At 46.0% G+C, this 11,768-nt stretch overlaps 1 protein-coding gene across 2 annotated transcripts; it reads right to left on the bottom strand.

Moving 5' to 3' along the window:
• Positions 1-661: 661 nt before the first annotated feature.
• Positions 662-7,745, bottom strand: LOC127475824 (ankyrin repeat domain-containing protein 40-like). 2 transcript variants are annotated; one of them, XM_051797993.1, is made up of 5 exons: positions 7,267-7,745; positions 6,591-6,739; positions 4,596-5,084; positions 3,906-4,081; positions 662-3,183 (listed from the first exon to the last, which is right to left on the bottom strand). In XM_051797993.1, exons 1-5 carry the CDS (start codon positions 7,398-7,400, stop codon positions 3,040-3,042), a joined length of 1,092 nt encoding a protein of 363 aa, XP_051653953.1. In that variant the 5' UTR covers positions 7,401-7,745; the 3' UTR covers positions 662-3,039. The 2 variants fall into 2 exon arrangements, with proteins under 2 accessions (XP_051653953.1, XP_051653955.1); XM_051797995.1 differs by having other exon boundaries at positions 4,596-5,081.
• Between the last annotated feature and the right edge of the window lie 4,023 nt (positions 7,746-11,768).

Below are 11,768 nucleotides of genomic sequence, written 5' to 3'. Positions count from 1 at the left end.
CATTGAGCCTGGGTGTGGTGGGGGTTTTGGAAAAAATAATGAAAGTGGGAGCAAGTAAAATTATTACCAAGTTCTAATTGCAGACACCTTTCTTCTGAAACTTGTGATACAAGATTCAGCCACTTCTTTCAGTGGCAAAAATGTTCATCTTGCACCTTTTCCTACATGTTTGTTACAGGACTTGTATGTCCCCTTATTTAGCAGAAGTAAAAATGATAAAATGGGGTACCTTGTAGTAAATTAGGCTGGGATTCAGATTCTGACATGTCTGATAGTGGAGTCTTTAGTGCTTTGAAGATGAAGGAAAATTCTGTTTTGCAGAGCATAGGAAACCCAGTGCCTTTCTAATAACTGCCTCCAGATTTGACTGTATGAACATCTCCACCAGAAGTTCATCTTTGTGAGAAGTATCTTCAAAGCTCAAGCCCAGGATTAATACCATCCCAGATTTCCTAGGAATGCTAAGCAAAATGCAAGTAGGTCCTTTTTAAAGTAAGCACCTCTTATGTGCTTTTTCTATACTTTTTTGACAGCCTAATAGTCTTTTATTGGGTGTTAAAAATGTACTGGCCTGTGATTTTTCAAAGTTGTGTTAAAATTTTAGGAGTGTCCTGTCCACCCCCCACATCCTACCCCCACCCCAAAAACGAAGAGATTGAGGTACTTGAAACAACTGATACTTTATTGTAAGTGAAGAGTAGCAATGTCAGTTCAGTACAAGTTTGTAGTGCAAACAAAAGCAGTCCTTGGAAGAACGGTAAGTTTTGTAAACTTAGTCTCAGTTGTCATACCAACAGTTATTGTTCAAAGAAAAAGACCCAACAAAAAACAGTTAACATAATTAGTGTGCCTCTGAGTTTATCAAACTGCATAAAACATACAAAAATATTTCTCTGAATGCATAGACTTATTACTGTTGTTACAGTTAGATCATGATTAAAGTCTTAACACATTAACAGTTATTCTTGGTGGAAACTAGAGCAAATAAAGCTTTTTTAAACCAGCTGCTTCTATAGCAGAATGTTCAGTAGTTAGTGGAGACAGTCCTTACACTGGCTTCCTAAACAAAGGAACTGGAAATTAGATACTCATATTAATTTAGAGCCATTTAACCACTACTGTTTTTCAAACAGTTATTGCACATAATCTGAGCTACCTCCAAGCTATGCTGGAAAGATAAATACACAATTGTTAAAACCTCCTTTCCTGTCCTACAAGAAAAACAAAGTGGGAGCCCTAGTTAGGAAATTTTACTTCATACTGTGTCACAGTCTTGAACTTCCCAGGAGTTGAATCTGGCATTAAAGTAGCTCAGCTCCTGGCTGGAGAAGGGCCAGGATTGAGAGTGGAGAGTTAGCAGGGTTGAGGTGATAAGATGTATATGGGCATGTGGGGGAAGAGGATGATAATTATTTTCAATACAGTAAGAAGGAATTTTAAGCCTAAGTAACTTGGTGAAATCCTGAACCCGTAGTCTCTGCTGGCAGAATGGGTTTCTGTGTTCTCCTGGCATGCAGCAGACTTACACACCAGGCTTGGGGAGCTCCTTGGGAGTAAAGCAGGACACTGGGAGGGTCCAGCCATGCTGCTCCTACCAAAACATGGTGCTGGTACTATTTATAGTCTGACTGTCAACATTGCAGTGCAGATCAACAACAACAAATACAGCACCAGCTGTGCAGCTCTGCTCTAGTGCAGCTTCATAAAGCAGAGAGGGAAAGAAAATCAATACAGCTGGGCAAGGGGAAAGAAAAATCAGCTCATGCTAAAAAAAGTCCCTCGTGCCTCCACCCACCTCAGGACCCAGTTAAGGTTTTGGTGCAAAGGTCAGCATCATAGTTTTTGGTACAAAACAAAAAGCCTCCAAAAGTGTAGCTTTGCAGGCTGCCACGTTAACAGGAAAAGCTCCAGCCTGTTTATGCTCCAGCAATGCTGCAGCTTAAATGCTTTGTTCAACCCACAGATGGATGTTAACTGAAAAAAAGCAAGAGTAGACTGTACATTGTGTAAAGTGAAGGTTAGTTACTTGCTTGTGCTGTGTTTCCCACTCAGTCTGGCTCACAAGAGCTGGTTTGCTCCCTCCAGCTGTGATCCCTCACAGGGACACTTGTGCTTCACCTGCTCCTCAAACAGCAGAAACCACCACACACCCTGTAACTGCTGAATGAGGGTGGGCCACAAAGAGCCTACCTGACTGCACAGGACTGACACCTGGTGTGAGCAGTGCCTTGCTCACAGGGGTTGGAAAGGAAATAAATAAAACCATGCACACAGACTGGGGGTCTGCTCCCTATCTCCTGAAGCATAAGGGCTTTCTCTTGAAAGGGCACTTCAGCTTGTTTTGTGACTTAATTAAGGAGCATTTAAGAGAGGCTTCTGTATTATTTGGTGGAGGGATGCCATCACTTAAGGTACAGTATTCTCACATGGGAAAGAAACATTTAAATGTGGGCACACTCCATTTACTTTCAGCCCAGTGAAAGTGTTTTCTCCTGTCACTTCAGAGCATTAAGATTTCTAGGTAACCCATCTGAGTCTTTGGGAAGGGGCAAGAGATTAAGGACTTGCACATTTTACATTTTTAGGGAGAAACTGTTCATTGTCTGCTAGATACCCTCTGACATTTAACTTAACCAGGAACTTTAAAATATATATATCTATACACACGCACAGAGACACATAATTTCCTGAATCCCCTTTCCCTGACTCTTGTTTGGTCAGAGTGGGTATACTCAACATACTTTTCTTAACAGTAATTATGTCTTTCCTGCCCTCTGCTGCCAAATACAACCAATAAACTTCCTCGAAATACATTGGAAGCATGTGATTTTTAGAAGACAAATGAGGTATCCCTTAGCTGAATACAGTATCAAGTAAAAAAATAAAAGCAAAGGGGTTATTAAATATAAAATATAAACTATTAGTTAAAATAGTAACCCTAACAATAACTTAAGGTTTTACACACACTCAACTCACTGCCTTCCAAAGGCAGCAGCCTGTCATTCCCAGGTGTTCACATTCCAGATGCAGCTCCAAGAGTCAGTAAGTCAGCTTGGATGCTCTGCTGTTGTAGCACGGCCTCTCTGTCAGAGCGGCTGCAGCGTTTCGGAAAGGAGAGCTCTCACTTTTCACAAGAACTAATTCCAGCTCTTGGAAGTCCTGGAGTCTGGCAACATCCTTGTCCTTTTAAAGAACAGACAGAATGACACATTACTCCTAAAAATAGCTGGTTGTTATTATTTATAAAATAGCTAAAGTAAAAACTAAAATTTCGGGGAGGTTACGCCTGATGAGAGGAATAAATAATGAGAGGGAAAAAAAATCCTACCAGCATACCTTCTTTCTTTCAAAGAAGACTTGTTTGTTTTTTCTCCTTAAAATGTACGTTTTCTTCTTGAACCTCATTATGATTTGCCAGTGTTTGTGTGTGTCACTCACCTCAGAGTTGTGATCAAGCTCATTTACAGACCTCCCAAACCGATATTTTTGGAACAGAAGAGCATGTTCATTTGTTAACAGCATATCTTTAAATTATTCATATGCCAATTTGTGGAGGTTATTTCCCCTTACTGTTTGTTCTTTTTAGGCAAGCAGATGCTGACGTAGTACATAGCAATTATGTTAAAAGCACCCTAATGCACTGCTTCTGATACATTTTAAAAAAGTCAGTAATAGTTTCATGTGCTTTAGGAGCTGGAATACTCTGCCTGTTTTGACAATATTTTTAAGTAAGTTACGATGAAGTTTTAAGAAAAGCCCAACATCCTTTTGAATTTGTGAGCTGAAGTCAGTTTTTGATTTTTAACAAAGGTGACATTTTACAATTTTACAATTTTTTTACAAAAATACCTTCTCTGATGTCTGCAAAGTGCAAAGTCAAGTTAATCTCTGTTTTCAATTCTTACCTTTCTTACTAATGTATTGGGGAGTTTTCTGATCTTCTCTACTTGTTCTGGATTAACACCCAATTCACAGCAGCTCACTCTGAGCAGATCTTGGTAGGTCAGTTCTTGTCTGTCCAGTTCAATCTCAATGAAGTCATTGTCTCTGAGGTTCTGGACTCTCACCTTAAGCACAAGTTCTGACAGAAAGGATTAAAAGGTGGGTTTTTTAAAAAACAACAAACCAACCACAAAGGGCAACACTACAGTAATTTACCATTATATTTTGTATTCAGGTTTTATAATGCGATCCCTATGATCTCACTAAGAAATACTGTGAGTTAATAGAAACTTCCAGCAAAAATACACAGGGGAACCATATTTACACTGTTTAAACTCTCATCCATCCAGTCATGAAATCAAGTTGTTACCAAACTACCACAGCTGCATTTGACTCTATATCATATAGTGCAGAATTTATTTTTTCATGTTACTTGGACTGATCTTTCTATTGGTTTGCATAGTATTACCGTGGTTAAAATACAGGCATCACAGCAGCAGAGCAGGAGAAAAAATTCAGGGTACTTTTGCCCACAGAACTCAACATCTCTGCCTCTGTTCTCCTTGAGTCTGAAGCGGAATTAACACTATTCACCCAGTAACAAAACCATGGCCCACACTGGGATAGAAGGGCGGTAAACAGCCCCTCCTTACCTTGCATGCTGTAGGGGAAGGTCCCAGTGAAGAAGAAGGGCTGGAAGGCTGGGGTGGGGCTGGTCACTGATGTGTGGGGCTGCAGAGGCCCAGCCTGGCCGGGTGCTCCTGGGGAGCAGAGCCCTGTGCTGGGGGGCATGGCCGGGGGGCACACGGGACCGTTGGGCACCGCTGGGCTGGCGTGTGCCGGGGCTGTGCCCGCGGTGGGCACGGGGGGCAGCGGGGCCGTGGCGTCCAGCGCGGGGGAATCCTCTTGGCTGCTGCATGGCGAGGGTGTGCGTACGCTGTCGACCTGAGTTGTTGATGGACAAGGGCTGGTTTCGCACTGGGAAGCAGAAGAGATGGAAGCACTTTCACTCTGGGATTCTGCCAAGCTGCCTGGAATGCTTTCTTCGGTGTAAACGTAAGGGAATGGTGAGTTGGCCAAGTAGTTTGCAACAATTGGCAAATTTAAATCCTTCACTCCTTGGCATTCAGTTTCTTCCTCTACTAATGAAGTTCGAAAATGGGAAGTAGGGGACGGGGAGAGAAAATAAACCATCATGTTACTGGACAGATCTTTCTCATCTTGAATAGTTTTCTTGTTGTGTCTTAAAACTACATTGCATTCCGAGGTCATCAAAGGATGATAGAAATGTACCATTAGCACGAAATACCTGGGAGGCAAGTAGCTGTAAAGTTGAAAGAAAAACCTAGAAATGTCTACAGTGTATCCTGTGTTTTAAAGACAAAGGGGGGGGAAATAACCATTGAAAGACATGTAATTTCTAGCAGTGTTATTCCAGTGCTTTCAAAGGAATTCTATGACCAGTAGTTCTTTATTAAATCTCATTTTACAATGCTTTAATAGCACTGCTGTAAATAGTTTACTATGACCCAGGTCAGCAAACTCAACCCAGTATTTCTTCAGGCAAGTGACTACTTGCTGTAATACCCAAACAAACTCTTCTCTTGCTTAAAACACTACAGTAAGTGGCATTCCTGCCTGACTGAGGATTACAGGACATTAATAGTAATGTCAAAGCAGTTTAGAAAGATCAGCTTAATAGCACCACACTCCCAGAATAAAAACTAGGAGAATCTAAGTGATGTGTGTTTATTCCCTAGGAAATACATTAAAGCTTAACAGACAGAAAATTATGGCAGCTCTGAACAGGGTTCATCCTCATGTGCTTGACTGTAGATGGTAAAAACAATGTGAGTCATTTGCCACACACTAAGCCCAAGAGATGAGCACCTTTCCCAAAAGAAAACAAAGGTATCGTGCAAAGAACATGTCATTCCTTGAGTGGTGACTGTCGAAACCTGAGTCACAATTTAGCTGCAACTTCATTTAAGATAATCCTGAACTGTTGATGTAAGAGCAGATCACTGTAGAGGGCAATTTAAGTGCAATTAGCAGAAGACAGAACATCAACATTTCCAAAGGTGAAGCACTTAAAAATTTTAATCTGGAGCGCAGTACCTAAATTCTGATTGGCAACAAACACTGGTGGCGTTCAGGAGCGTCACAGGCATCTAACTGGGGTTGCTCTGCATATGAAAGGTGTAGATGGCAGAATTATGGGGCAAAAATCATGCTGCAAGTCACAGTATAACAACATGCTCAGAAGCCGTAACTTCTGGAATGATGCAGTTGTTTCGAAAGGATTTGTAATTTTCAATTATGGTCAGACAACAGGCAAATTGTACAGTTGTGAAAGCCTCCTGCATGTTAGCTTCTGCTTAGTGACAGCAAACAGGACTGCAGCAGCACATTTACCAAAGCATACAGCTCTTCCATCCCTTGGGGACACAGCTCAGAATACAAAGCCTTCCTACCTGAAATCCCATGTTATTTGCCCAAGTATGAATTTGAGTTAAAAATCACTTATCTAATGAGATACAATGGTCCCAGCCAAAGTTTCGCCAATCCACTGCCTCAGATAAAAGCACTAAAAACACTTAAGTGTTCAGACCAAGAATTCTAGATGACTTCAAAGACAGGAACAGTACCTCCCAAAATCTTCCGGATGTCTGGTTTTGATGTTAACTGTGCAGCCAGCTCTCCTTTAGCAGTGAGGATCTGCTTATCCGCCCCAGCCTCCAGCAGGCAGGACACCACCTGAGCATGGTTCCGCTTACAGGCCCAGTGCAGGCAGGTCCTGCGGGAAGGAAAGAGAGGAGTTGGGATGCATGGCAAGCAAGTCCTACTTCACCTGAGCTGTGTGTAAAGTGAGGATAACTGGGAATAAAGTTTCCTTCGTTGTGTCGCTTTTTAAAGTCCTGAATCTACTGTAAGTTGTGTGGGGCAGGGCCCTCCTTTGCTTTCCTATGGCACAGAGTGACTCCCACCGCTGTCCCAGGTTGGCACCAGCGACTGGAAGAGGTCCTTGGGCAAACACGCAGTGACAGGTGGAAGGAGGGCAGCCTGCTTTTATCGTGATCCTCTTTAGAAGTAAATCTCCGAGCCTCCCGAGATTAGCTTTTCCTTTTTTGTAAATAGGGAAACTAAGGAACAGAAGAGCTGCGACCCCCCAAGCCGCTCCCCCCACTCATGGATGGGCGCCCGAGTGCCGTGCGGGGCGCCCCGAGTCCAACCACCGCCAACACCCCGCAGGGAACGGCAGCGGGGAGAGGAGCCGAGCCCGGCAGCGACCCCGGCCCGCCCCGCGTCCCCGCAGCCCCTCACCAGCCGTTGATCTCGTTGCGGGAGTCGATGTCCGCCCCCGCGCCCAGCAGCCGCCGCACCTCCGCCACGTCCCCCAGCGCCGCCGCCTCCCGCAGCCGCTCCTCCAGCTCCCGCGCCTCCGCCGCGCCGCTCATGGCCGGGGCCGGGCTCGCCGGGCAGGGCCCCCTCGGCCCCTCCCCGCCGCTCCGGAGCCCGTCGGGAGGGGCCGGGCGGTTCCTCAGCGCCGCTGCCCCGCCGGGCCCGGCCCGCCCCGGGCCCCCGCTCCGGCCCTCGCGGCCGCCGCCATCTTGAGCCCGGGGCGGGCGGGGAGCGCCGGCGCTGCCCCGGCCGGGAGGGGAACGGCCCTGATGGGGAATATTGTGTCCCGTTCTGGGCTCCTCCGTACAAAAAAAGGCAACGAGCTACTGCAGAGGGTCCAGCGGAGGCCGCAAAGATGATGAGGGGTCTGGAGCATCTCTGACGAGGAGAGACTGTGGGAGCTGGGCCTGGTTAGTCTGGAGGAAACTGAGAGAGGATCTCATGAATGCAGATAAATATCTCCAAGGCAGGTGTCAGAGGACGGTGCCAGACTCTTTTCAGTGGTGCTCAGCAACAGGACGAGAAGCAACGGCCATAAACTAAAATGCAAGAAGTTCCACCTCAACATGAAGACAAACTTCTTTCCATGCAGGGTGGCAGAGCCCTGGAACAGCTGCCCAGGGAGGGTGTGGAGTCTCCTCCTCTGGAGACATTCTAAACTCGCCTGGATGCGTTCCTGTGTCACCTGCTCCAGGTGACCCTGCCTTGGCAGGGGGTGGGACTGGATGATCTCCAGTGTTTCCTTCCAACTCAGTGATTCTGTGATTCTGTGTGACCCCTCTGGGCACTGGGGTGGGATCCTGGACAGGGTGAAAAGCCCAAAACTGGAGCATTTCCTCTGACAGGCTCATCCCACCCTCGCTCACCACCCTGAGACCTGTGTGGAGGCTTGAGGGGAGAAAGATCATGGGGAGAGGGAGAAAGCTGTGAGTCAAAACTGCCTGCCCGGCAAAGGCACATCACAGAGTCGTTCAGGTTGGAAAAGACCTCTAAGATCATCAAATGCAACCATTCATCCATCACACTGGCCTTGCCCTTTTCAGGGTGTTTTTGACTGGCAGCCTGCCTCCTGCCTTTGAGCTGTGAGGCTGCCATGGGCTGGGGCAGGAAGGTACCACAAGGATGGGTCCAAATCCGTGGGCCAGGAGTGAAATCCACCAGGGTTTTTTCCCCCAGACATTTCCAGCCCTGGCACCTCCAATTCCCAGTCATCTCCTCACCAGCACATTGCTCACACTCTTAATTAAATCACTGCAACCTGTGTTGGGGAGCTAATTTAACTCCAGGCTTTCTGCTTTGGCATCAGCGTCTGCCACCAAGGAGAAATTTGCACTAAGCTATTTGGTCTTTTTATTTCATTGCTTCTCTTTTATTGCTTAATTTTTTTATTAGTGACATTATTTTTAACCTACCATTTAATTTTGGACTTGAGTTGCTGTTCCTTTGGTCTGCTGTTCCTGCTCTGGCAGTTGTGGCAATTAGGTTGTGGTAATGCCTGCAAGCATTACCTTCCAAACAGTTCCCAAATATCTATCCATATAAATGAAGCTTCGAAACACAAAACAGTCATCTTCCTTTTAATCAGTCAGGAGAGACAGAGGCCCACAGGCCAGACATTTCTGTTTCTCTAAGAGAGAAGCATCCCTGCAAACTGCCCTTGTGAAGGCTGGAGGGGCAAGCCAGTGATGACATTTTTAGCTACCGTGGCAAAGGTTACACGGTGACTCAGTGGTAAGTTTTTCACACCAGATCACATGCTGGTCATCCCATGCAACAGGCTGCAACACTGCTGGGCAAAAATTTTGCCCAGCTCATACCATAAGACTCAACCAACTGTAGGAGAAACAACTGGATTTAGAGAATGTTTTGCAAACAACATTTACCCAGCAACAGCCTTGAATTCCAATCTCCGAGACCTGGAAGACCAGCCTTCAAATGGACACTGCTGTTACCCGAATATTTTACTTTTAACTTGCTTCCTTTTTCAGTAAAAGCATCTTAAATGATCACTTCTTAACCCACAATTCCTTTTGTCTGTTTTCAGCATCTGTGGCATAAAAGCTGTAAAACAAAGACAAGGCACACAAAAGTGGAGACCTGGGGATACATTATAGGGAGCAGGACACTCTCTTGCACACTGTAAAAGCTTTAAATCCCAATTTTTTACAACTGGAAAAATCCAGTAGGATAAAGTGGCAAAAGAGTCTTTTCTGAAGTCATGTAAGACAACACTCAGGTGGGGAAAAGCTATTTGGGTGGCAAAGTGCAGGAATAGGCCCAAAACCAGAAACACCATTCCTAGTTCTCCAGTACTGCTGCCACTAGATGTCACGGTGGAACAGCAAGAGGAGCCCGGAGTGTGGCTTTGTGCTTCTTGCTATAATGGTAAAATGCCTTTAAATTAGTCTCGGCACATCCATAGTGTCTCCATACAGCTTTGATCCTGCGGATTTCAAAGCTCCGTGTGGTGCAAAGGGACATTATGCAACATTTCCACACAGGCGCAGGGGAGCCGGTGCAGGGAGCTGGTTTCTGGGGGGTTATGGGCTTTTTCTCTTTTTTTTTTTTTTTTTCCCCTCTGCTTGATCTCCCCTCTCGAGGCCACACAGGGCTTTTAAGGACTCGAAGCCGGCGGGTGATGCACTGAGATGCTCTCTCTCACGCTCTCTTGGGATGAGTATCCTACTCTGTCGTGCCTGTGCCAAGCCCTGTTAAATGCAGCTCGGGCTCACCATTGCTTAGTTACACAATGTACTTCTCCCCGGAGTCATGAGATCTCCTCCTGCAAGGAAGGCTGTGTGGAAGAGGATTAGCAGCGAGTTCACTTGACTCAGAGCTCCCCACTGCCGCCATGAGCCCTCCTGCTCGTGCCCCACGCGTGGAGCCCCAGAGCCCCTCGCACGCCTCGCCCCCTCCCCATTTATTGGCACTAGTGCTGCGCACACCAAATCCCAGCAGAGCCAAGAACTTGTCCTTTCCCTGCTCCTTTCCCATATGGCAGCTCAGTCTGTGCCTGTGCTGGCCAGGCCCCCACGGTGCTGTACCTGTGCACACACCTCCCTGCCGAGAGCAGATCCTGCGTGGACACAGATGCACCGAGGCAGGTGGTGGCTGAGGGTTGCCCATCCCCTTTGGAATCTGCTGGGAATTGCACACGGTGCTGTGCACTTATGGCGTGAGCAGCCACTTTTCCTCCCAAACGCTAAATGCTTTTGGCCTTTGGTGGGAACACGGTGAGCCCTGAGCCACAGTGTGTGTGTGTGTGTGTGTGTGTGTGTGTGTGTGTGTGCATAGCCCAGGCCAGTGATATTTTGTTTTGTTGTGATTCACAGGTGCTCGGTGCTCCCTGTGTGTTCCCCATCCGAGGGGAGCCTGAGGCATTGCTGGGAGCGCTGTGCACGCCTGGCACTGCAGAGCCTCCTCTTCCCTGTGACAGGCTTGGAGTAACCACAGGGGAGGCTTGGGCCATTCTTTGTCCTCAGAGCAAGTTTTCCAGATTTTATTGGTTAAGTTTTAATATGTGTCTTTTTGCAAGCTTCTGACTGCCCGAATCTCTGGATTGGTTCTTTTCTCCTTTTTTGGAGAAACCATGGTCTGTCTGTTTGCTATTTGCTCCTGTTTTTTTCCAGGCTTTGACAGTTTTTCATTCCCTTTGCATTTCAGGTTTCATTCCCCAAATAACTCCATTCTTCCCCATTTAACCAACTTCTCAGTCATTGAAAGTTATGATTAAACATGTTTTTAAGGGCTTAATTCCCAGTTACACAGTGATACTGACAGCTGCATGATCATATTTGAAACACCCAATCCCCACCCAACCCACCAAAATAATGTTTCTGGCAATTTAAACCAACTTGTGCACTTATTAGAAATAAGATTTAGGGATAGTCAGAAACCTTAAATATTATACTTAATGCACAGAGGGAGAGAGATTTAAAGCCACTATGGGATTAAGGCTCAAGGAAATGGAAGGACTGGTGGAGAATAAAGATGGAAGGAATTAAAAGTCAAGCTCAATATTCACCTAGATTTAAACTAATTTATGCTGCCCACTTTGGGCCTTTCAATGGGTGTTTGAAGGCAAAGGAGACAATTTCAGAGGAGGAAGTCAAAGTCACATGTGAGAAGCAGTTTATATTATACGAGTTTTTGTGCTGGCCCCCTGGAATTCCCTGTGTGAGGGTTTGTAGGTGAATTAGGTTAAACTGAAAACTCCACACTGTCAAGTCTGAGCCTGTGTCACCCCACGCTCACTTCATGCCCATGGGAAGAAACACACAGCACGAAGGCTGATTCATCTCATTCTGGGACAGGCGTCTAAAATAGCACAGCCAGATCATCCTCTGGAGATGCCTCTTGTGTTCTACCTGCTGTCAAAGGATCTGAAGGGAATGAGGTTTGAACCCGATAATTTCCAGCTGCCT

This window comes from Manacus candei, unplaced genomic scaffold, assembly GCF_025592945.1.
Source record: "Manacus candei isolate 608988 ecotype Guabito, Panama unplaced genomic scaffold, ASM2559294v1 h1tg000047l, whole genome shotgun sequence".
In the NCBI taxonomy this organism is placed as follows: domain Eukaryota; kingdom Metazoa; phylum Chordata; class Aves; order Passeriformes; family Pipridae; genus Manacus; species Manacus candei.
This window is presented reverse-complemented; position numbering and strand designations above follow the sequence as displayed.

Bases quoted from the DNA above. Each gene is read 5' to 3' on its own strand.
- LOC127475824 (XM_051797993.1), bottom strand. From the start codon at position 7,400: ATGAGCGGCGCGGCGGAGGCGCGGGAGCTGGAGGAGCGGCTGCGGGAG. The intron at 6,740-7,266 runs GTGAGGGGCTGC...TCCTTCCCGCAG, and splicing joins CGCAACGAGATCAACGGCTG to GACCTGCCTGCACTGGGCCT. The intron at 4,082-4,595 runs GTAAGGAGGGGC...CCTTTCTGTCAG, and splicing joins CTTCCCCTACAGCATGCAAG to AACTTGTGCTTAAGGTGAGA.